This window comes from Haliotis rubra, unplaced genomic scaffold (assembly GCF_003918875.1).
Source record: "Haliotis rubra isolate DU_JTF1 unplaced genomic scaffold, ASM391887v1 Scf537, whole genome shotgun sequence".
Lineage (NCBI taxonomy): Eukaryota > Metazoa > Mollusca > Gastropoda > Lepetellida > Haliotidae > Haliotis > Haliotis rubra.
Window position 1 is genome coordinate 145,021 of NW_025767232.1, and position 27,218 is coordinate 172,238.

A 27,218-nucleotide genomic window follows, 5' to 3' on the forward strand; every position below is an offset into this window, starting at 1 on the left:
GTATGAAGTACAGCATGCACTGGGTGTGAATACCGGGCATGGTTAGCTAGACTCGATTACCTTTGTGCTATGCAGGTAAAGTTCCGCAGGTACACGTGCATTGTTGAACATTTTATAACCCTGTCAGTGAATCTGTGTGAGTCTGTGACCCACATTTTCTTCTTAGTCTCATATAAAGGACAGTCACCAAGCCGTTGTATGTCGAGGTAGAAGGCTGACAGTCTTATTGCTACCTCGTCTTACCTGGGACGATGGGGTAGCCTGGTGGTTAAAGCGTATGCTCGTCACGCTGAAAACCTGGGTTCGATTCCCCATATCGGTACAATGTGTGAAGCCCATTTCGGGTGTTCCCCGCAGTGATATTGCTGGAATAATGGGAAAAGCGGCCTAAAATTATACTCACTCACTCCATCCTGCCAATTCACTACTAGGTGAATAGAGGGGTATTTCGAGCAAAGTCACAAAGAAATAGGGAAAAGGTAACATATTTCATTAGCCCCAGGGACTACCAGTAGTCAAGCCATCGAATACTGTCACCCATCCGCTTGAACGACTACCATTACATTACATGTTATATTTGGGATTCCACATTCTCAGTAAAGTACAGATTCTAGTGCTTTTGTTGGGCTGAGTCGCATCTGGGATCCGAACTCACAATCCCCGAGTCAGGCGCCTAATCACTAGGACACAAAGTCAGCCGGCTCACCGGTCTCAAACAGAATATGTTTTTCTGTGGCTTTTAGAAATATCACGAGAGATACAGCCTGCCCAATCAATGCCCAGTTCTGTTCATATCATAAACTGCACGTGTATCGTCCCCACCCTCCACCCGATCCCTACCCCCACACCTTCAACATCTGTCCAACATTCCTGTCCAAAATCCTCTCAGTCATTAGAGAGTCAGTTTAGTTTAGCTTAACCGCTAGGCTGCCCCACGGCGCCCGTCTGCACAGGCTGTAAAGGCGAAACCTGTGTTGCTGACAAACGAGTGAGTGAATTAATTTTACGCCACTTTTAGCAATATTCCAGCAATATCATGGCGGGGGACACCAGAAATGGGCTTCAGACATTGCAACCATGTGGGGAATCGAACCCGGGTCTTCAGTTTGACGAGCGAGCGCTTTAACCACTAGGCTACCCCACCGTCCGCTTACAAACGATGGAACATAACCAGAAGATATTGGAAGAGTACATGGATTGAAATGAGTACATGGATTGACAGGAGTACATGGATTGACATGAGTACACATATTACATATGACGCGTCCGAGGCGTCTCCTTGCTGCTTTTACAAATATTCAAATATCAGGGCTGGGCTCTTCACAGTAGTTTGAAGCAACCGTTCTTTGTTACATGCTGTACTCAGCATTATGTTGCAGCCATCCATATACCTACTGACTAAGAAAGTGTTCGTGGGACCCGTGAAGATCCGGTTAGAATTGGTCTTCAGTAACCCATGCCTGTCGTAAGAGGTGACTAACAGGATCAAGAGGTCAGGCTCGCTGACTTGGTTGACACATGTCATCCTATCCCAATTACGTAGATCGATGCTCATGCTGTTGATCACTGGATTGTCTAGCCCAGACTCGATTATTTACAGACCGCCGCCATATAGCTGGAATATTGCTCAGTGCGGCGTTAAACAACAAACCCAACAAAACCAAAAGTGTTCGTCCACTAGATATTCCAGGGACGTAGGAATTAGGAGAAGACATAAAATCTACCCTGCCGGCAAGCCTGACCACCTGATCCTCCGTTAAGTAGCCATGTACAACCACAGTAACTGGAGACCACTAAGACTAACTCAGAGTCCCAACAGGTCTTGATGACTGGTACCTTCCATGAGGTCTTTTCAATCAATTGTCCTCATGAACTGAGACTGCCACCAAGATACACACAACACCCCTGTAAGTACCATACTACAGGCATGATTGATGAAAATCTGGAAACATAGACTTATATTTTGTGTAATCTTTATTTAACAACAACATGACAATGCTCATGGTTCTTGGAAACACATTTTGTTTTGTCTCAATTGGGCAAAGACAGACTTGGGAAGGCTATTCAGTTCAATTCAATTCAGAATACACACACTTCCATCAGCAGTGTACAAAATGTTTTTAATCTTCCCATATATGTGCCAAATATTATGTTTTACCCTCCCTGATATTACATAACTCATTAAGTGACCCTGCACAATAATAAATATGTTCTTACAAGACCCTCCCCATTCATTCTCCATCATCTGTTATATGACCTCCAAATTCTGAATCAGCTATTACATGACCCTCCCTGATTTAGCATCAGCTAGTACATGAGCCTCCCTATGCCATAATGTTGGTGAACCTCCCCATATCTCTCCTACCCCCAAGTTCCTCACCACATAAAGCGTTGCAGTTCATCAGAATCTGGCCAATGGAATGGTTTATACAAAAACATGTAAATAGTTGCTGCATTGATGAAAAGAAAAAACAGTAACTCGAGAACTAAAATTAGTTTAGAGGGGGGCTGGTCATTGATATTCAACCTCCAAACATAAAAGGGAATTATGAAATATCTGAACTCAAGCAGTTTCTGCGGAACAAGAGACACAATAACACACACCCAGAAGCACATCTTCCATATAATCGTCCTGTGACTCAAGGAGCAGTTGAAGACTATCAAGGCAAAACAATACACCGGAATTAGCAAAAACTTGACCAGTTCATGTCGTCTGTAAATCTTCGACCAAACGTAAAAAGGGTAGTGACGATTGTCTGCCAGCAGATATTCATGAACGTAAGTGAAATTTGAGATCAAGTATGCTGCGAGGACTACAAACATGCTGATTAAAAAATGATGGTTGATAAGGAATTTGAAAACATAAGTGATCTTTGACCTAGATAGGAAATGCATGAAGCTGAACACCAAGCATGTGCTGAAGAAATAAAACACTTGCGGGAAGTTGAGACATGCTTGATGATGACTTCGGTCGCCTACCACTATGCCGTTGTTGAGGTACACAAAGGTGATAAATACCAAAACAATAAATATATAAGGGAGAATAGTTTTTAAGATATTTTTCACAAAGTTAAATAATTTCTTCTGGTCATGAAACAAGGTCTTGCTTAGGCATTTAAAGAGAGGTTTAAGTATGGTCAAAGAATATTTATCTATGTTGTCCTTTCCTCGCAATTCTTTGCAGTCATCAAGCCATTTGAATACATGTTTCTCACTGGCTATGCCAGCCATGAAGACTACCCAGATTATGTTGGTCTGGCGGAACATGACCGCGATGGCACCGCAGATGGCGGCGGAGAAGTGGGCGTGGCGGAGGCAGGCGAGGTACATGAGGAGGACCCAGAGGACGGATCCGGGGTCGGTGTAGTAGAGGAAGGTAAAGAAGTAGAGGACGGGGTACAGTCCTAGAGATATTGCCTGGAGGGTCTGGGACAGTGAGTCCACTCTCTGGTTCTGAAAAGAAAAATATCCAAGGATGAGGTAAGATAATGTCTTTCCTTGGACTTGTCTCTTAATGTCACCAGAAATGTTATACAGCATGAAAAATTACGAGACAAGTCCAAAAGGTTGAAAATAATCATTATCACTTTCAATTTTCTTAATTGCAAAGGCATTTAAACTATATTTACACTATGTGAAATTAAGCTGAACTTATGCTGACATTGCTGCAAATTTGCAGCTGTATATTGGCCCCTAAGCAGGTCTGTGTAAGATGAGTAAGGGACGCATTAATCACCTCTCATGACCAGCCTCAAGCTGGAATCACCAACCTGACCAACGATCCATTTAGTTGTTTCGTAAGTTGGTTAGTTTATTGTTTAACACCACTCTCAACAATATTCCAGCTACATGGAGTCGGTCAGTAAATAATCGAGCCTGGACCAGACAATCCAGTGATCAACAGCATGAGCCTCGATCTACGCAATTGGGATACAATGATATGTATCAGACCATTCAGCGAGCCTGACCACCCAATCCCGTTTGTCGCCTCTTACGACAAGCATGGGTTGCTGAAGACCAATTCTAAACTGGGCCTTCATGAGTCAGTTGTCTCTTAAGACCAGCCTAAACCAGGAATCCCTATGAGCAAGTGCTACTTGTACTGTCAGTGTAATACAGCTAACCATGAGAAAATATAGATGATAATTACCTTCTTCTTCCCACTTAGAATGGCACCAGTCAGTAGATACAACACACAGACATTAGCCAGCATGAAGAGCAGGTTGACCCCCGCAGAATGAGGGTGGAGCAGGCACTGGCTAGGGGGAGGTGCAGCAGCCGTGATGTGGGGACCAGCATCCCAGCAGACACCAGGTACAGCCCTGGCAGGGTGGTGATCATTGGGTCCCACTGGAACAGGCACAACCAGTGGAGTGAGTGAGTGAGTTGGAGTGAGTGACATGGTGTGTCAGTTGGGTTTAATGCCACTTTGAACAGCATTACACTCTATATCACAGTGTAGTCATACCTGAATCATTAAATAAGGTCTTTCCAATGCGAGTCCTACTCTGTGGAAAGCTGAAAGTGATACAGGTTTTAGATGTTTACCACCCCAGGTAAACACACACAAGGTCTAGTGATTAGGAAGCTAGAAGTGTAGTCATACCTGAATCATAATCTGAATAAAACATTAAAAGCATAGATTTTGAAACATCAAAAGTAAAATAATGTGAAATGCTGACATGTAGAGGAGTAATTGTCAGACAGCAGTCAGGGTGTCTCTTAACAGTGTGGATTCTTAATTCCTGGCAGAAAAAAAGTTTATAACATGTTTGATCACATGAATGATTTTGCATGCCGTGTGCTGGTGTCCCCAATGTTTCCGATCTTTGAAAGTTCCTAACAAAAAGACAGTTTGCGAAAAGGAAATGCATGTTTAAAAACTGTCCTGAAATGAAACTGAATTCCAACACAGATTATACGGACTTAACCCTCGAAATGAGCACACAGTAGATCACATCACCCTGGCAGTTCAATGTAAACCTGTAAGAATGATGAAATACATCGGTGATTCTTATGAATTACTATAAAGTGTTGTTACATGACAAATTATTGTCACTATGTGTTTCTATGTTTCATATCAAGTTGACCCAATAGACAGTTATCGCTGGTTCCTCTTGGTGCCTTTGTCATGCGTTCATGGGCGCCGTTTCACTTAGTTTCCTATACTCAATTTCTGTGTTATGTCAGACCTTGTTGAATCGATAGTCTAATTTTAAGGCCGCACCTCAGATAGATTCCCATGACAATATTGCTGTGCTTGGGGAATATGGAAAATCTCGTCCATGTAAGGTTTTCCTTGTACTTCATTGAAGATTTTCATAAGCATTAGGCCAGAGGCTGCATAGAGCAGCAAGCCCACTGTAAACACGATCATCCTCAAGCTGCATCCACGTCTTGAGTTGAGGACATGTACATTTAGAGTAACCTGCCCCTAGTTTCCTGCACGCATCGGCAGGTAAGCTGGTCCTCGCCCTTTACGCGTAGTCAACTTACGCCAGAGCGATATTGAGAGACGGAACCCAGTTTAAACAGCAGGAAAAGACAGGTGCCGAGTCCAAAGTACGCTGCTGTCAGCTAAGGTATTCGACTCCAGCAAATTGTCAACACTCTGACAATCTAGCGTTTCTTTCTGTCTCTACATTAATTCATTAAAAGGCCCTTGACCTAACAACAATAGCATATTTATGTCCAAGATTATTGATATTATAATTATGAATTACATATAGAAATCAGTTATATGTACTATCAAAAAAAGTAGGGGAACCTGAACTTTCAATTTGGATAGGAAGTATAAGCGTTAACAAATTTTTCAAAGACAAACATCTCTTAACATCACCATCCCTTAACACAACGCATAAGATGCACGTGCAGAACGGAGTAGCCCAGGGGCGGATACAGCTTTTTGAGAAAGGGGATGGGGTGGGGGGTGCACACTTCGTTTTCACGAAGGTTTCAAAGGTCAATTACTAAACTTTCAGGACAAAGGAATGTGTGTGTGTGTGTGTGTGCGTGTGCGTGCGTGTGCGTGTGCGTGCGTGTATCGCATCACAAGTTAGTGTTTGTTTCTAGCCGTTTTTACTTTGTTTCTTTTGGACTGAAAATACAAATACATACACATGCAAATTTCACGTCATACACCAGTCATTTTTCAAGAGCGGTTACTGTACAAACAACTATGGTCATAATGAAATGCAAGTGGTGATGCACTCTCAAAACATGCATTATCAACATATCAATATTGATTGACTCTGATACTTTCTATTACTTTCTATTCAGGATTCGTTGCTGTTTAAACCTGCAATAGACAATACTCCAACCTATGACCTCGTCCCGTAAATATTCGTGTCTGGATCAGACAATCCAGTGATTGATATTACGAGCAAAGATCCACGCAGAGCACGATGACACCCTATCAGCCAAGTCAATGAACCTGACCTCCCGACCCATTGGCCACCTCTTATGACCAGTACAGCTTGCCCAGGTGCAGACCAACCAATGGTCATAGTTTATGGGATTCGAACCCAAATGTTGTGGAAATTAGCACAGCTATAATATACGACTATTTAATATTATTGCCGCTACATCTGAACATCGGAACACTTTGTCCACATTATCAACGAGGTAAGAATGTGATATGTGGGACGCACCATTGCCCTAGAACTTACCCCGTTGCCATCAAAAGGCACGTCGCGTGGTTGGGATTCATTTTGCACAAATTTATAATGAACTTGCTCGGACCCAAGTTGGGCTCCAGTGTAGCGACCGTGGAATGCCCGAATCAGGAACAAAGCAATCTACATGTGTGCTTTGTATATATTTGTATTTTTGTTTTTTGTTTATCCTATACACACGTATAGTGTTTAAATGAGGAATAGTTTTTGGCCTGAACTAAGGTTTCATTCATTGTCACAAACAGTGGATGAATTAATTTTAAATAAGTCACTGGTCAGGAGGGCCAGTTAAGTAAACATGTTGCTGGCCCACAGCATACTTCACTGGCTCCGCAAAATATACTATTTCAGAAAAAGAAACGCATAACCAAGAAATCTGTTGTAAAAATGTTGTATTTTCAAACATGTATAACTCGTCCACAAATAGACTTTAGTACATGAATTTTTACATCGGTAATGTATATACAACCCAGTAGATACTTTCAGATAACGGAGACGTTGCGCACGATGGTGACCACGTAGCGTGGTCCCGACGTTGGGTCTCCTGGCTCTCAGTCCAATCTCTCTCAACCTGTTTGACCGGATATCCTCCGAAGTCCAGGCACCCTGGCTGCTGTTCTCTCACCCATGGCAGTACGATCACGCAAATGTAGTACCCGGACGTACCGATCTTGGGCTGCAGTGGTGAATTGAGGTCTGCCTGTACGGGCACGGTCATTTGTTATACCTGTTTGGTTGTAACGAGCTACAAGCAGTGATATCATGCTCAGACTAACATTCAGACGCCTGGCAACAGAAAATTGGTAATCTCCAGCGTGCATTCTTTCAATGGCGATGTTCCGTGTCGCAGCGCCCACAGGGGCTTGTAACGCTAAAACCTGCCATGAAGGTACATACTGTCTCTAACGGGGTCTTAGTACTATATAAAAGGATCCTTTTATATGGTACTAAGACCCCGTTAGTGACAGTATATACCTTGATGGCAGTTTTAGCGTTACAAGCCTCTGTGGCAGCGTCTAGACGTGGCGTAGTGATTTGACCTTGAAACTCCTTCAAAACGAATGCCGATTTCCGAAAGTAATCTGGAGTTTTATAGCCAGACAGTGCATGCTCTTTGCTGCACACTCTCAACTGGAACGTGATTTCTGTTGCGTTGTGGCGATGAATATTTAATTCTTGAAAGAAATCTCATCAAAATCAACATTTTCAGGTAAAGTCGATTTTTTAGTTGTGCAATAGTGTAAAATCATGTTATCAACACTCAACACTTTTGTTACATATTTTGACGATTGTTTGAACACAATTGGTAATTGATAGATTTTAAAAATACAAAACGCCTATGCGTTTCTTTTTGGGGATAGTATATCAATATCAAAATGCACATCGATCAGAATTGGTGGGATGTTTGGTAATTGAAGATTATAATATATTGTCGCCCCTTGGAAAAATGTAAATCAAACAAACACAACGAGTGTGCACACTGTTTAGCGTAGCAACGTTAAACGTTACTTGTGTATTGTAATGGTTCATAACCTCTTTTGCGCAACGCTGTTAACCATTTTTTTTATCTTGGTATGGCAAGAGATAACACACGCAGTACAACCAGAAATTATTGAGAATTTTAAGATTGTACTTTTTTTTTCACTCATTACTCACATATTAAATGTGAATATTAGCAGAACATAACTCCAGATTCAAAGACAGGTGAACAGTTAGTATTTTGTCAAGTCACCATGGGCAGCAATGCAGGCTTCAATGCGGCGGGGCATACTACTGATCAAAGAAGTTAGAAGGTCGTGGTCCATGCTGTCCCGGACCACCTCTTCTTTCATTTCAGCAATATTTGTCAGATTTTTCTTATTGACAGGGCTATAGCTTGGCCAATCTAATAATGTCATATTTTGGGTACGAAACCAGGCCTGTGAATGCTTTGAACGATGTTTTGGGTCGTTGTCCTGCTGGAAAATCCAAACATTTCCATAGAACACGTGGGCAGATGGAAGTAAATGTCACTCGAGAATATATGTGTACCGCTGACTGTTCATATTCCCTTCAAATACACAGAGGGGCGTTGCCCCTAACACAGATATGCCACCCCACACGTTAAATTTCGGACTGTACTTTGGGCGCTGATACAAAGGTATTTCAGTTTGTTTGGTCCAGAATTTCAGTGTATTAGGAAACAGCGACACAGAACTTTCATCTGAGAAAATCACATTGTCCCAGTTAAAATTTCTATGCTGTAAGCACCAGTTCAACCTTCGCTCCTTTTGTTCAGGTTTCATGATCGGTGATGGAATTCCTCGACTTTTCTGCCAACCCATTGCATGCAGCTCAGTTCTAATTGTCTCCTTACAGACAGCAACAGTTCCTTTATCAATCATATCCAGCCTTAAGGTTTTCTAAACTCCTTAAAGTCGTTTGTTTTTAGAAACAAGAATACCAAGCCTCCTCCTGTCACCGACAGTCAATTTCCTGGGCCTACCTACTTCCCTGGTGCTCAATGCCCATATCCATTTGCAATATTTTTCAAAACACGATAAACAGTGGACAAAGGGATGCCTGTTCTACTTGAAATCACTTTAGCTGATCTGATGTCCTTGTTATAATACTCTAAAATCAACTTCCTCTTCTCTAAATCATCCATACTGAGGATCACTGAAAATGTTGTCTGCTAGCAAGTAAACAATGGGGGATAACTCTTTTTTAATGAAAAGGGATTAACGGAGTTGTCTCTCTTGAATGAAACCAAGCACTTGATAGCTGGTCAAGGTTGTTTATACTAGAAATCCTATTAAACATATTCCTAAAATTCTCAATAATTTCTGGTCATACGAAACTTTTGCGGACGGACTTTTAACATCTTAATAACTGACTTCATCATATTCATGTGCATTAAATTAAGACAAATTATCTGGGATTTTCAGCTAGCCAGTCGGGATAGCTTTAATGTATATTACTGGCCCGATTCACAATCAGTTAGCATTTGGCTTGAGGGCCAGTAGCTATTTCGAACTCAGGTCACAAATCATTGCAATTAAGGGCCTTTCCCTGTGAGCTTCAGACCAAGCTAGGTAATCACGAGACATGGTGTGCCTGTTGTGCTTTTATCGGTAAAATTCCCTTTCAGCTACGAACTTATCAGTCAGTCCTCGATCGTAACAAACAATACTGACGAACGGTCATAGCTTTAGGCATCTGCGCAGCGTGCATGGCGCAAAACCAGTTTTGCTTGCGCCGGGACAAAAATAATACTGGTCATCATGTTTAGACGGCGCAGTCGCTGTCATGGCGTTATTCTATGCCGATCCGGGTAGGAGCCCAGTATTACTGTTCTTCGAAACCGGTTACTCCCCTTCGTTTCTGTGTTGGAATGTCAAACGTGCACACGTTCTTGTGATCGAGTCGACTGTATGAACGAGGGTGTACCATTGCTGGTTAAACTGACGAGACTTGTGGCAACAGTCACATAAAGTGGGGGAGATATACTGGATACATTCGACAGGTTTAGGTGTGAACGAAATCTGATATCGATGTCTGCCACATCTGCAGTTGTTGACGAGAAAACGCGTGATCTCGAGGGAGGGAAAATGGCGAAGACTGGTAAGAAAAGTTACAGAAATATAAAGACCATCTATGAACTACAACATTTCAGAACATGACAAGCCTCGTAAAGTTAGGCTTCTCCCATGTTGTAATTTTGTGTGAATTAGAGCAATGCATTCTTAACTTTGCTTGCTTTTGGAGCTGTTCAAGTGGCAAGTGGTTGGACAGTTTGATGTTGCGACTATGTATTGATTTTTGAAATGCCACATTGCACAGTAAATGCTCCGTTCCACATGACACGTGTGCAGAAGATAACATGAACTGTTTTTTGTTTTTTTGTTACATACAAATGTAAATGTTGGACGTCATGGATTGTAATAGGGCGTTTTACTTTTGGAAACGTCACACATTGCGGAATAAAATGTTTAACATTTCAAACTATCTGAAAATGAAGTTGTATAACGTGATTCGTAGTTTGCTGGGTATAATATCAATAAACTGTAAACAACAGTCATTCAAGAAATGCACAGTTCCACTATACAGTATTTGCAGCATTATTGATCATGAGATATCTTTAGCTTTCATTACAACTTGCATAAATATGTTTAATTATAAACATCTACATGTTGCCATGGTTACACAAAGTTTGGTAACATTTCTTTGAACTTGTTTCTCAAAGTGTGGTTGCCTAAAATATGCGGCTGGGTAAGAGTTCTTCCCGTTCCCCCATCCCAAATAATATTTATAAATATACTAAAATTATTAACAAAACTTAACACAACAATTACTAGAGAACTCACAAAATGACTTAAAGTCCAAAATTTACGTTAGGGTTAGGTTTAGAGTTAGGTTTAGGGTTAGGTTTAGAGTTAGGTTTAGGGTTGGGGGAACGGGTGCCGGTCAAATCGCCCCAGCTACAAAACGCCCCAGCCAATTTGGTCAAAATGCCCCAGATTTTTGGTCAAATCGCCCCAGGTTTGGTCAAATTGCCCCAGGGGGGTAGTCAAAATGCCCCAGTGTATTTAAAATGATTAAATATATGCCATAAATGCATAGTTTTTGTCAACTTCCATTTTATATACTTCGTATAATATTATATAGTAATATTTCTGATAGATTTTCTGTTAGTATAAACTGATAGAGCAAAAGTAATATTTATGTATAAACAACACTATAATACCAATTATTTGCATGTTATTAATGCTTTTGTAAAGAATTTCAAGAATAAAATGAAATGTTTGTATAAAATGTTTATTGGCCGTAAATGCATAGATTTTCTCAACAAGTATGGTATAATGCTTATCAAAACAATCTAGAGCTTTTGTTAATTAATCTTGTCAAAAAGTGTGGATATAAACAGGCTATTAAAACATGTTCACTAATTGTCATTCAATGCTGTGTTTAGTTAAAGGAAATGTTGAGGCTCGAATGTATGAACATTTCAGGCTATAAAAACATATTCACTAATTGACCATCACCTATCGAGATTCAAAAATGTAATTTTGAACGATTCTAATATCTACAGTCATTTTGACTTAAATTTCGGTAGCAGATTTTGTCTAATCATACATTCTCGTCTCCAACTTGAATGTAGTGACCTTAATGCGCACAAGTATGAAAGATTTATATCTCCGACACCATCTTGCTCTTGTGGCCACAACTATGAAGACTCTGCTCACTAGTTCTTTTCATGTACTCTTTACAACGATATACGTCAAATTATGTATTTTTATACTAAAGGATTTGACCTAAAATCAATTTTGTTTGGAAACCAACGCTGCTCCTCAATAGTAAACAAAGAACTTTTAATTTCAGTGCACTCTTTTATAAATTTAACAGGCAGATTTGATCCAAAATATTTTGTTTATATGACATATACCGTTTAACAATGATAGGCGTTATTTCTCGTTTTTGCAACATTTATATATCATTCACATTGTACATTCATCATGACGAGTTTATTCTTCCTTCCATTGTATCCCAGCGCGGTATTCATATAAGCTTATGCTTGTTTACCAATCAGGTTCCTTTCTTTGGAAATAAATATGTTTAAATAATAAATATTATACCATACTTGTTAAGATTACATAATGCCATTTGTTGACCAAAAACTATTTACAGCCAATAAACATATTATACAAACCTTTCATTTTACTCTTGTAATTCTTTACCAAATAATTGGTATTATAGTGTTGTTTATGTACATGAATATTACTTTTGGTCTTATCAGTTTACCAATAGAAAATTTATCAGAAATATCACTATATAATATTATATATAGAATATAATATGGAAGTTGACAACAACTATGCATTTGTGGCATATATTTAACCAATTTAAATACATTGGGGCATTTTGACAACCCCCTGGGGCAATTTGACCAAACCTGGGGCGATTTGACCAAAAATCTGGGGCATTTTGACCAAATTGGCTGGGGCGTTTTGTAGCTGGGGCGATTTGACTGGCACCCGGGGAAACGGAAGGAACTCTTTCTGAAATTGCTTGTGCACTTCGATTGTGCACAAACTCCCCCGATAGAGCGCGAGCAATGCAATTTTCGAAATCACCAGAACATCAAATTAAGCTCGTTTTGGGATACATTAGTACATAGGCGGATCCAGGAATCTTCTAAGGGGGTGTTCAGGGGGTTTGCAATTAATTAACTTCAATGTGGGCTTTAGTCATTTTAAAGGGGGTCAGAACCCCCTAATGGCTACGCTACACTCACACTCTTTGGATCCACCAATGTTGGTAGAAAGTATACCAGGACTGTCTATTATTGTAGGCTTTCTATTGTTGCGGCTCGTGAAAAATTGGCAAAGCGGAAATACCACACCCTGTTTACATATGCAGATTATGTAAAATAAATTCATTGCTCTTGAAAAGTTATCTACTTCATTGGAATGTCATGTTTAATATATGATGAAAACCATTTTTTACGTCAAGAGTAACCATGTAATCTTTGGGTTTAATAACATCTGCAACGTCTCTGATATCTTCATTTCTAAAAGTTGAAACACTACAAAAAGAATTAAGATACCTCAAATTATGAAAAAGTCTAAGTTTACCATTTTTCTTTGGTACACAACCAATAGCAGACACAAAGTCAGTGTTAGTACATGGTTCAATAGCTCCACTGGAGAGCAAGTCTTTTACCTCGCAATCAATAAATGAACACTCTTTTACTGACAAGGAAGGATTATTAAAGTCAAATTTAGATGGAATGTTCGGAAAAGGTATCCTAATTCCATCACGGATCCAGTCAATAACAGTGCTTGGAGAATCAATTCTGTTCCCATGCTGAAACACAATGTAAACAGTTCACCATGCCAAGGGAGGTAACTCTAACGACTATAACTAGTCATCGCTTTCGTTCCTAAGCTGGACGCTCGTGTTGTGAGATCGAGTCTGGGGAAAGGAACGACTCGAAAATTGTGAATAAATATCATGACCACCACAACCTCTGGTGAATCTGCGTCGGTGTTGAAAGTTATTGTGATGTATATTCTGCTGTCCAGTAATAGCGGCGATTTAAGCTGCACTCCTCAACGATTCCAAAGCACTAGGCGAAAAGCCACTAGTATTGTTCTGTAAGGCCCCGAAAAAATCTGGATGTGCTGGGATTGAACTGTCCTTGTACTAGTAAGGCGGCATGCTCATCTTGAAGATAACACATATGAGCCTTAAGAATAGTAAACAGCGAAGCAACCTGGTCAAGACTTGGTGTTCTGCCCTCATCTCAGAGAAAATGCCCAATTACCTATTTCTTCTGTCGTTTTTATTTGTACTTGTTTAGCAGACAAATAAACACGAATAAAAGTCAAATATGCATCCAGTACTACCGAGTAGATATGGTATAATTTGTAGAAATCAACTGGAAATCACTATTTTGTTTGTAACAATCAAAACATGTGTCACAATTTATTCATTCTTGGTGTCGCCTAAGCTGTAGTGTTTAAAGGTCACATGCAACCAAAAAATCAAACATAATTAAAACACAGTTATCACTTATTCATGACATAATATACATTGCTGGTTATGAAAAAAACATATAAACAAAATTATAAGCATACAATCGCAAATCAAAAGTGCAATATTGTGTACTTGGGTTTACTTCCCAAGAAACGAGGCAGCCGGGATACCAAACCCAGTCAGAGGCGGTGGGTGTGCACTCAAGTGTAACGGCTGGCTCATTTGCAGATGCCCTCACGGCTCATTGTGTGTGTATAAATAGAGACGTTGGGTTTTGTAAATACATGCTCATTTTTTGTGTGTAACATGTTGCAATCAACAAACATCATAACATGTCATGTGTTCAAGTATCACACCTGCCTGTCTGTGTAATTGCATAATGTGACAGAGACCGAATTCGGGCCATAAATCAATGCGTTTTGTTTATGGTGTATAGCCTGATAGGTGTTAAGTTCAAATTGCATGTGGTCAGTGATCAGAGTTGTGTATTGAATATTGTCATTAGCAGAGACAGGCAGGCAGACACATAGGTGTCAATAAAACAGACATTGAGTTTTGTCTGTGACAACGACATATCTATATCACAGTTAGAAATTCTGTCAACGCTAAATAATGACATTGCTTTTTAAAGTATCGAACTGAGTATCAAAGTGACTCGGTAAGAAGAACGTGTGGTGAAATAGACAAATGAAATTATATAAACAGTTAAATCGGTAATCTACTGTCATAACATATAAAAAGCTTGCGCCTGTGAAATATCAACGAAACATTAGAATAATAGCTGACACTAAAGCCTTCACTGAGTATTCACCGGACAACCCGCTTCCAAGCTGCGTGAACCTATTTCACTGCGCATGTGCTATGAACGCAGCCCAGCTGTTGAAGCCACTTGAATTCCCCCAAGCGCTAGGGGAAAATTAGTGAATCATTTGAACTACGATTTCGCGCAGTTTTTTTCATCGCATTATTTTTCAACTTTCTGAGTTGAATTTGCATTTTTGATGATTTTTTTCGTAAGTCCATACCGAAAGGTATCAGAATCTGCAAAGTTGTGTTTTACGTTGCATGTGACCTTTAATGAAATTGCAAAATAGCAATACCACTATAATAGAGAGTTGCTTCAATTTCCGGGTCAAACGAGCCAATCAGGATTGCCGCAATCGTATTGAACGAGTGGCAATTGTGTTACACATCATTTGTGACAGAAATGAAGATTAAACATCAGTCAACTGAAAATATATGTAAAATGCCAAATGTCAATAGGCGTTCATAATCCCGGTAGCGACAACATTAAGTATTGTGATAATAGGGGGTTCCATGATATACTGATAGTATACTGAAAGTATACTGAAAAAAACCACATACATCAATCATAATCCAGTTCATATTTTTGTTTTCACTTTATTATAAAAAAACCAAGAAGTAGTCATGGTGAATGTATGTTTTCCATCCTCATGTTATTTCATCTTCTGTATATGACACATTCATCCCTAAGACAAGAAACAGGGATAGGGTTAGCCCCGTCATCAACAGCAATTCACAGTGCAGAGTTGCATTCCTTGGGCAAAATCAGTGTTCTGGGTTTAAATCCCAGATTTGCCCTGATTATGAGTATTAAATTATGTGGTTTGTCTGTGCCATATCTGTTCCGGCTTCTTACACATACAGAAATACAGGAACATTTTGTTTGTTTTTGTATTTGTATTGGCACAAACAAACAAGAAATTATGCTAACAATGTTATTATGCTGTTTATACTCATAATTAAGTAATTGTCTACGCCAACTCTAAAATTTTGAAGCGATCAGATTTTTCGCAGCCACATTGCATCTATAAAAATCAATGTCATTTGTACAACCAGTGTAGTGTGTCACATGACAGATTTCACGGGGTGAATGGTTCGTACACCCTGCCATATCCGTCTACGTAGTTTCGTGTGCTTTGGCTATTGACCAATCAGAATTCGACAAATTTATCTTTAGGGTACTAAGCGTCAAACATGTTTTTTCATGTTTGTAGTATGTTGATAACTTAGACCTGTGCTATTACATCCTTGGTAACCCTTGTGTAATTCCTTATTTACAGTCTCATCATCGGGGGATGTGTTGAAGTACTTCAGTTTAATGTGCCTGACTCTGCAGAATGCTCTGCTCATCCTCGTCATGCGCTATGTCCGGACTCGGAATGGAGACATGTTCATGGCAACCACAGCTGTCATCCTGTCTGAGATACTCAAGTTCTCATCATGCTTGCTGCTCATCCTCTACCAAGAAGGAAACTTGCGACGCTTCCTACAGCGTCTCAACGAGGACATAATTCAACAGCCACTCGACTGCCTCAAAGTGTCTGTACCCTCGCTCATATACACGCTGCAGAATAATCTGCTGTATATGGCAGTGTCAAATTTTGGATGCTGCAACCTTTCAGGTAAATGAACCTTGTAATTGTCTTTGTTTAATCCCTATTTTGTAAACAGATAGACTTGTTGATTTTCAAGTGTGTAGACCAAGATTTGTGACTTCAACAAGAATTTGCTAGAGTCAGTGCAACTTATGATTTAGGGGCAATGGGGTAGTTGAGCTGTGATAGCGTTCACTCATCATGCTGAAGACCTGAGTTTGATTCTCCACATGTGTACAATGTGTGAAGCCTCTTTCTGGTGTCCCATGCCATGATATTACTGAAATATTGCTGAAAGTGGCGTAAAACTCACTCACTCCTATGATTTATGGTGATAGTTGGTGGCACAAATGGGCCCTCTCTTCAAGCAGGTGATGGGTTATTCATGTGTAATATGATCATGATAATGTACTTGGCTGTTACTTGCTACTCTTATAACCCTTAGTTCTTACATACTATTCTAGAAATGTTCAGGTCACATACAGAGCCTGGTGTATCAAGCTGTAACTTGTCAACAGATAAAAGTCTCTGTGTGTTGTCGGTCTGTGTGTTGTAGGTCTCTGTGTTTGTCGGTCTCTGTGTTGTTGGTCTCTGTGTTTGTCGGTCTCTGTGTTTGTCGGTCTCTGTGTTTGTCGGTCGGTCTCTGTGTTTGTTGGTCTCTCTGTGTTCTCTGTGTTTGTCGGTCTCTGTGTTTGTCGGTCTCTGTGTTGTCGGTCTCTTGTGTTTGTCGGTCTCCAGTGTTTGTCGGTCTCTGTGTTGTCGGTCTGTGTTTGTGGTCTGTGTTTGTCGGTCTGTGTGTTGTCGGTCTCTGTGTTTGTGTCTCTGTGTTTGTCGGTCCTGTGTTTGTCAGTGTGTTTGTCGGTCTCTGTGTTTGTCGGTCTCTGTGTGTTGTCGGTCTCTGTGTTTGTCGGTCTCTGTGTTTGTGTCTGTGTTGTCGGTCTCTGTGTTTGTCGGTCTCTGTGTTTGTCGGTCTCTGTGTTTGTCGGTCTCTGTGTTTGTCGGTCTCTGTGTTTGTCAGTGTGCAAGTCTCTGTGTTGTCGGTCTCTGTGTTTGTCGGTCTCTGTGTTTGTGGTCTCCAGTGTTTGTCGGTCTCTGTGTTTGTCGGTCTCGGTGTTTGTCGGTCTGTGTGTTGGGTCTCAGTGTTTTGTCTGTGTTTGTAGGTCAGTGTTTGTTGGTCTCTGTGTTGTCGGTCTCTGTGTTTGTTGGTCTCTGTGTTGTCGGTCTCTGTGTTTGTCGGTCTCTGTGTTTGTCGGTCTCTGTGTTTGTCGGTCTCTGTGTTTGTCGGTCTCTGTGTTTGTCGGTCTCTGTGTTTGTCGGTCTCTGTGTTTGTCGGTCTCTGTGTTTGTCAGTCTCAGTGTTTGTCGGTCTCAGTGTTTGTCTGTCTCAGTGTTTGTCGGTCTCTGTGTTTGTCAGTCTCCGTGTTTGTCGGTCTCTGTGTATCAGGTCTGGCTGGTTTGTTACATCTGTTTCAGCACCTTACACCAGGCCATGAGCAACAGCTCACTGAGCTGTATTGTGTTCTTTCATTCAGTACACCCACACTGATGATACGCATGATAAAGCAGACACAACTGTCATATACACCCACTGCCAGGTTGCTTACATACTGAAAATTCAGCTGGTTTTGAATTTGACTACGTTTGTTTTCCATGGCTATATTTTGTCATGTTTTTGCTATGACTGAGTGTAACTCCTTGGTGTGGTGGCCTGACTGTGGCACCTGGTGATCTATAACCCAGTTTTATATTGTATTGTTGTGAACAGTGACATGTTAATGCTTACATACTAGTCTTAGATCTATATCTGTGATCATCTAGTTAGTTTACTGTCCTTTGTGGACAGGTTTTACTTTTAGTTTGAAATGTATTGTTTGATATTATATTACTTGATCAAGTCACAATTTGGCTGATATACTGCCGATGTGACTTAGATTGAAACTCAATCACTCACTCACTCACTATGAGTGTAACAAATGTTTACTTGCTATTTTCTAGTGTTGTTCCCATTAATTGAAATAATCGAAGATTAGTCGCGTTGACTAAATGACCAAGCAATCGAAAAAGTTTTCTCATAATTGAACACAAACAATTCTGGAACACTTTTTGCATTAACAATATTTTTCACAAGGTTGGTTTTGTCTGTTACATTTCAGGAGCACTACAAGCTCATTTCAACTCCAAGTCATGATTGAATTTATCTTAAAGACCCCAAGAAATTTATGTTCCTAACATACTAGTCATCCTTTAAAGATGTGCAAATTGCAACAAAAAATAATAAAGAACTACATGCTTTTTTTCTTTATGTTTTTGTGCAAACGAATATAACCAGGAAAATTTCATGTATGACGCTAACCCATTATTTTGATGATTGATCGGTTATAATGAACTAATCATCAATTATGACATTTTAACCAATTCCCAACCCTACTATTATGTACTGTACATTCTGTTGGCTATTCGATACACACACAGCACTTTCTTGTTGCAGGTGACCTACCAGCTGAAGATTCTAACGACTGCCATCTTTTCTGTGTTCATGCTGAAGAAACAGCTGAGTAAGCTTCAGTGGATCTCACTGGTGATTCTGTTTGTGGGCGTGTCAATCGTCCAGATGCAGCCCACTGCCGACAAAAAGGACGTGAAGGAGAAAGTGACCACTGAACAGAATCCCGTCAAAGGCCTCATAGCAGTCATCATATCATGTCTGATGTCTGGGTTCGCTGGGGTGTACTTTGAGAAGATTCTTAAAGGCACGCACCAGTCTGTCTGGTTGAGGAACGTCCAGCTGGGCACTCTAGGCAGCGTCATTGGCGTCATCACCATGCTGATCAAGGACGGATCAAGTGTTAGAGAAAAAGGATTCTTCCATGGATATGATGGAGTGGTGTGGTTTGTTGTGTGCCTCCAATCATTCGGAGGTCTGCTTGTGGCCGTTGTGGTGAAGTATGCTGACAATATTCTCAAGGGTTTCGCCACCTCGGCAGCCATTGTGATATCTTGTATCGCTTCCATGTACTTCTTCAACTTCCAGTTGTCTCTTCAGTTTGTAGTGGGTGCCTCGTTTGTGATGCTGGCAGTGTATATATACAGCAGATATGTCCCAGTACCACCCAAGGCAATACAGTCGACTTAAATCTTGAAGAGACAGACCCTGCCTTCATGAAGTCACACCCTATCTATTTTCAGCTGCATGTGTTGATCATCGAAATCATTAGAGGAAAATCAGACTGTCATTAACAAATTTTTGTCATGGTCATGTGTGATGAGGCTTGACTCTTGGGGTGAAACGGTACGCTCTTATTCTGGTACGGTAAATATTGTGGTACAGCTACTGCAAGACCTTCAGTCCGGTTCGGTTTGGTACATGAGATATGATCATAATGCAGAAATTGACAACAAGAGTGAAACCATTGAAAAAAAATAGCCATAATCTTTGTTATTTTGAATGAACAAAACTGTCATTTTATGACTAGCTGGAAATGCCGGTACGAAAAGTGAATTTTTGGGATTGCATTACGGACTGAAGGCAAGATACCATGGTTCTACTAACACCGCGGTATACCGTTTCACCCCTACTTGACTCACGCTTTTATTTTATTAAACATTGTATGGGAGGGCTTATATGAAGTTACCATGGAAGCTCAATTGACTGTTTAACAACATAGTATGTGGGTGTATATCCTGTGTATTATCATGTCTGGGACGTGTTATGTACTTCGTTGTCCAGATAACTAACACCAATAATGCTGCTACTCACATTGGGATGGTGATTGTGTAGCATGGTCAATATGGTGAAGGAAGAAAGCTGTTCACTACTGGTTTACTTTGAAGTATATAAATTGTGAATCTCATGTTAGCCACATTGAAATGAAAAATCGACAGGTGTTGTGTTGCAACAGCGTAACAGGCCATCAGATTCCCATCTTCATCTTGTAGGACATCCAGATGTTATCATAAATGTCAGTGGGGAATTTTCATGACTGTATCATCTTTTCATCAGGCCTTTGTCTATTTCATTCGACTTGCCATATTGTTTTTGAGTTTCTTATCTCCATCTTCAGCAATCAAGGGAAAGGATGGGGGAAATATATTTTTGAAAAAGGTGTTTCCCTAATAGTATACATCTTAATATTTAAAGTACTTGGTACCAGTCTTACAGTTTTACCAGATAGTTACTTGGCTTCAGAAATAAATGTCTAATAAACATTGCTGCAGCAATGACTGTTTGTTTTATGAGTGTTTGATGGTAGTAGTTTGTTTTCAGTCACGGTGGCAATTAATTTTCAATTGCAGCAGGGAAATTTGAGGTTTGAAAATTTTATATTATTTCACATTAGAATGAAAATGCAGGGTGAGCAGGAGATTAGAAAATCAGAAAATAATATTCTTTGCTGAATATGACAGAAAATCTAAGGAGTCTTTGTCCATAAAAAGAACCAAATCTGAAGCTGTGTCATGTAGAGTCCAGCTGATAACCCAAGAACTGAACATTGGTGAAGAATTGTTAAGAAAGCAGTTTCAGATCAGTTTGTGAAATAGCCACTGGCCCGCTAGCCCGTGGCTAGTAAAAATCTATTCGGGACAGTAAATCTCCACAGTCACAGACCCAACTGGCTGGTGAATTTTCAGAGGGTCATTATCACTCTCTCCGACTTGTTAAGTTATAATACTCTTTTAAATCATGCAAGATTATGGCCTGATAAAAATGATCATCATATTAGCAGCAGAGTTATTTTGTGGGCTAGTAACTTTCAGGCATAGCTAGTCTGGCTGGCTAGCAAAATTTGGAAACTATTTCGCACTGTTTCAGATGGTATTGTAACTGAAGGTGTCGCCCTCTCTGGGCATCCACAGTACCACTAACTCAGTTAAAGAATTCTTCGTATCAGTATTTGGGAATTATACTGGGATTTTCACGTAGAATGCATGACGACCATGCTCTGAAAATCAGGATTAAATATTTGTTTGATTTATCACAAGAAATGAGAGAAATCGATTCCAATACTTTCATCCAAGTACCAGATATGCATTTCATGGCATTCATCTGCACTGCCATATCCTTGATTCCTAAAGGGGGTTGACACCCTTTCATCTGCACCTGGGGGGCTGTGGGGTAGCCTAGTGGTTAAAGCGTTCGCTCGTCATGCTGAAGGCCCAGGTTCGATTCCCCACATGGGCACAATGTGTGAAGCCCATTTCTGGTGTCCCCTGCCGTGATATTGATGGAATATTGCTAAAAGTGGCGTAAAACCAAACCCAACTCACTCACTCACTCACTCACTCACTGACATAGGACTGACACCCTCAGTGTGTTCTTTTGATTATTATCATTATGTTTCACAAGATGAGCCATGCGTACATGGAATGTTGATAATGTCATGAAGTTTTCCAAATGTATTTCTTGCATCGATGCGACAGATAATCACTACCTTAATTTATGTTGACCAAACTTGTTACACTGATATATATATTTCTTCTGTTCACCGTGATTGTATCAGTTAAATCTATGACAGAATGTGGTGCGGTGGTGTTTCAGTCCACTTTCAACATGTACACATCTCTAGGAGATGTATCACCTAGTTGGTTTTCAGCAGATGTTTTCATTTTAAATGGCCCTCATGGGCGAATAATTGGGGGGAAAGTAGTTGTTTTGTTAAAAAATAAATATTTCTTCAAATTTCGTATTTTAATTGTAGAGGAAGGCCTATTAAGAAAAATGTACTTTAACATTGCATTGAGTGCAATAAGTATTATGTACATGTATTACAGTCTGTTCGTACTTATGTTCCCTGTTATCAGGGAAATACAGGTCATATCTACCTGATGTAACAGTAGCTAATTTGTTATATTTTTATAAGCTTAAATTAGGAAATGCATCATTCTATTTTGGGAATGTTAATGATATTTGATGTTGACTTAGGGTCGAATATCTGCTTGGTGCAGTTAGGATAACCCCTCAAACAATTACAACATATATATATGAACATGATGTATATGTGTGTATGAATTTTCACTTTTTCCAGATGAAAATTCACCATGCGTTGCAATATTTGTTGATGTATTATTTTTGTACCTATTTTATTAACATATTACACCCCAAACTACATTGTAAATATTTCCTATGTGACTAATACACTGTAACATATACCATAGGTGATCAATTCTAATTCCAAACTTCTTACAGAATGAATGAGATGAGTATTTTTACCTATTGAAAATGTCAAGTTTTCAGCTTCCCGAAACTTTGAAATTTTGCGGTGAACATCAGCCATGTTCAAATGAAGACAATTAGCTTTTTGTTTTTTATTCTTGCAAATTGTGGACTTTTGACTTGTTCAAGTCCACACATAGCTGAAATATGTCTGTAGCCCAACATGAATCTTTTACCATACACTTGTAATGTTTTCATGTACATCTTTGAGTACAGTCTTTGGTCAAAGACAAATAAAAGTGTAACAGTGTTAGAGAGACCCTTCATGAAAGCCTCTAAAACCAGCCACTGTCCTTATCTATACATGTAGTGTTGCGAAGCAGGCAATTGTTGAATTGAGTTTAGTCCAGTTTTCATTTATGTGAACATATCTAAACAATAATATAATTTCTAATGCATGATTTTTAAACCATGCAGGTTAGGTGGTGAATATGGCTCTTATCCTTCCTTGCCATTTGATACTGAAGATTACCCAATCACGGTGTCATGATGTAATCTCCACCTTGGGCATGCTGATAAAAATAGCAGAGAATCATTTACTGAGCAAGGGAGAAGATTTATTGTAACTTCTTTATAATGCCATTCAGATTGCCTGAGGCCCTTGATATATTTATCTCAAAAATGTGCATATGATGTTGCTTGGGGCTGGAGAAGTTTGATGCCCTGTGAGTTGTGCATGTTCCAAATACCTCTAGTCATATTGTGTCAGAAATTCAAAATGGCTGCCTTGGCAAAATGATGTTGTGTGGAACATGTCGGGACATTCAACCTGAAAGTGAAATCCTGCACAAATGTCTACTGCTACTTAATGTTTTAAGTTCTTAGACTTACTTCACAAACTGGTTTTAATTCCTTGGTTCTTATTTGAGACCTTTACATAAAGCATCACGTCAAAACTGATCATCAGTGTCACTAAGCTAAATTGCCCACCTTCCTTGAGTGAAAAGTGTCCAATAACCCATGTCAAAACTTTGTTTAAACATGGCCAACCCTACTTATTGGTTTCATCGCGGTTCCATCGCGGTTCCATCTGGTGTGGAACATGATATGTCCTTGGTGATGGAAGATCAGATCGCTGTACTTATATGTAATGGCTTCACTAGGATGACTGCTGCCATAGCTGGCCGACCAATAACAAAAAGACTTGCGCTTTCATCTCTGACAGAGATGACGCAGGAAAGATGCTTATTGCTGCTACATTTTGCTCTTGCATAAATAGAGGTGTAAAACTACACAGTATCAAGTAACACTGCACATCACAGTAACGTAAAACACTCTGAAATTAAGGCCCTCTTTTACAGTGGAAATTCTTACCATTTTTATGATTGTTAGATTTTCAGCACATTTGGTGTAGCACTATATTCTGGCACTTTGTGCATGCCTTTGTATGCTTGGAGATCATTAGGAATGGGTACTTCTGCCACAAAGAATGTACACAATTTACATACACACAAGTGAAATCCTGCATTATCACATCACCTAATTTATCTGCAATAGTTTTGCTGTAGGGTTGCAACTGAAATATTTAGTTTGTTTTCAATGGTTATACTGCCAAATCACATTTGGTGTGCAGTTAAGGAGAAAGCTTTTGAGTGAAAATTCGTAGACACTATTAAATTGTTGGCCTGGATGGACGTCATATGTCTGGATTGTCCAGTGATTTTAGCATGTCTCCATTCAGTCATTCCACTTGTCCTGAACTAATTTACACTATGTTGTAATGGCTACTTTGTATGTTTCTGAACAATGGGCAACTCATCTTACTGATGATATGGTGGTTTGAGGTCTTTTTAAACTTATTTAATAGGTCCATTAGTTAGATTCTTGAAACAATTTCCAGTTTTGAGCTTGGTCGTGCCTTCCTTTAATTGACTTCTGCTTTGGTTGTACACAGTTTAACAGTCTTGATCACCATTTGGACATTCTACACCATCAGAACATTCTACACCATCAGAACATTCTACACCATCAGAACATTCTACCATCAGAACATTCTACCATCAGAACATTACACCATCAGAACATTCTACACCATCAGAACATTCTACACCATCAGAACATTCTACACCATCAGAACATTCTACACCATCAGAACATTCTACACCATCAGAACATTCTACACCATCAGAACATTCTACACCATTAGAACATTCTACACCATCAGAACATTCTACACCATCAGAACATTATGCAAGGTTTACAGATTAATGTTTTTGATTTTCTTTGTATTTATTGACCCATGTTGAAGCACATTTCATTTATTTATTAATAGATATATCATTCTTGATCATTTTATTTATTTGTTTTACAAATGTGTGTACCCTGAATAGGGCAACATTAAAGCACTGAATTAAATTACATTTGTTTGATTGAATCTATGCTGAGTTTGAACCTAAAGTTGCTTATTTTGGTCAGTTGTTTAGATAGTTTGTCCTTGTTCAGAACTTAAGCTCAAATCAAAACCAACTTTGTGTTACACTGTGAATACACAATGCCATTTACAAAGCCTTCCAATGTAACGTGCTATATTTGGGATTACACTTTCTCAGTAAAGGACAGATTTTAGTACTTTTGTTGGGTTGAGTCCCATCTGGGAGTCAGACATCTAATCGCCAGTACACAGTAACATATGTTACATTTGACAACTTTCTAAATGGCAATGTGTATTCATAGCTTTCGGCCGTGGGAGCCGTGCCGATTTACACTTGTCAGCGGGGTACACAAAGTCTGTGGTGTAGGCTACCAGTTGTCTGACTTTTATGTAAGCTCCGGTGGCTGAGCGGGTTAGGCCGCCTGACTTTGTTTATTTTTTTATTTATACTGATTTGGCACTGATAAATGTTTTGCAAACAAAACAAAATTTATTTTGTATAATATGCACAATACATATTTCAGAATTAGTACTTTGGATAGTTCATGATGAAACAGAAGAATGCTACCTGCTGTGTAAGGGGCAATACTTTTGTGGAAAGTATTTACTGGCTGTTATCTGTATTAAACACCTTCAACAAGCACCTGCTGACCAACTTCAACACCAATATAAGTTATGTTTAAGGCATGGAAGGGTAACATCAAAACTTATCTTGTTGAAATTACAGATTCTTTTTTTACATAAAACAACCATGTGAAAGGGGATGATTGCATAGTAACTATTATATGATAACATTTTAGCTTTAGGAACATCTATTTTTGACTGCTTGTCAAACTACAAGTTTCCCCATTCGTAAGTGCCCCAACACTTCTGATGACAGTAACATTACTGTTCTCTCAACAGACAAAAGTGATCAGTGGCAGCTGTGCATGGAATATTTATCCTTGGGTAGTTTAGTGCAGACTGGTTTTAGATTCTCATAATCCCACCCAAAAGGTAATCAACCACTAAGGACCATGGTTTTACACGATGCAGAAATGTGAATCCAGCATGGGCAGATGTATGGATTGGACACAGGGAAAAACATACTGTGTCTCGAGGGACTCAGAATATACATTGTACCAAATCTTTGACAAATTAATTATTAAATCTTTCACTGCAGTACTCGGTACCATTGCGGTACTTCACAGGACCCTCCTATTTCCTGCAAGATCCCTTTGAATTAGTGATTGGGGGTTCCCCTAGTTCTGAAGGTCAAGGTCAATCAGTGCCAAGGACACAGTGTAGTGTATGGTGGTGGTGGTGAAATTGGGTTTAACGTCGTGCTTGAGAATATTTTGCTCATATGACGACGTACATGCGTGTGTATGTGTATGTGCGGCTGCTTGTACAAGCCCAGACTGAAGCTGGTTTTATAGTGCTAGCCCACTGAGATACCATGCCGCAGTGAAGCATGAATACCCCACTCAGACACGAACCCGCGACCTTCCGCACACCGGCGGACGCTCTAACCACTACACCACGGAGGCGGTCCTGTAGTGTATGTGTTATCCAGTACAAGCTTGTATGGAAGACCAACATACTAGTGAGATATTTTTACATATCGTCTGTAGGAGGTATACAACATTTTGATTGGATGCCTGATGACCTTCCTGATAACCCATTGGTCGATTGACTAGACTTGGGGTATAGTTGTTCAAATCTAACCAGGCAGAATAAAAAGAGGAATTTGTATGAGTGTATTGTGGAAATGTCACTGAACATAGTAAATGTGAACATATTGAACTCGTGGGTATGGAGACTGGGAGTTTAAAGAACAGTCATAAGATGCTCATTCTATATGACAGTATAAAGGCTAAAACATCATGACCTGTTGTACTGGGACAAAGGGAAGAGTAGTTGGTTCGTTTCTGTAGGAATTGGTTTAGATGTCATTTTTTTCAAAACTAAGTTGTCAGGCTGAAATTGGTACAGGCGTTTTCCAGATTGATGTAAGGTCAGGTGTGTCTTTGGGAATGGCAGGCATGTTCCTCTATTGACCAACTT

The 27,218-nt window shown here is 39.7% G+C and overlaps 2 protein-coding genes across 2 annotated transcripts; one reads left to right on the forward strand and one right to left on the reverse strand.

The window, feature by feature from the left end:
• Positions 1-2,563: 2,563 nt before the first annotated feature.
• Positions 2,564-5,423, reverse strand: LOC124253246 (putative Dol-P-Glc:Glc(2)Man(9)GlcNAc(2)-PP-Dol alpha-1,2-glucosyltransferase). The gene is given in 5 exon segments (XM_046686987.1): positions 2,564-2,574; positions 3,216-3,453; positions 4,151-4,230; positions 4,233-4,350; positions 5,228-5,423. Coding segments are annotated over 5 exon segments (597 nt in total). The 5' UTR covers positions 5,378-5,423.
• Positions 5,424-9,970: 4,547 nt separating this feature from the next.
• LOC124253240 (UDP-galactose translocator-like) lies at positions 9,971-20,953 on the forward strand. The gene is given in 4 exon segments (XM_046686982.1): positions 9,971-10,277; positions 16,277-16,596; positions 16,598-16,618; positions 19,079-20,953. Coding segments are annotated over 4 exon segments (1,056 nt in total). The 5' UTR covers positions 9,971-10,207; the 3' UTR covers positions 19,724-20,953.
• Positions 20,954-27,218: the final 6,265 nt, after the last annotated feature.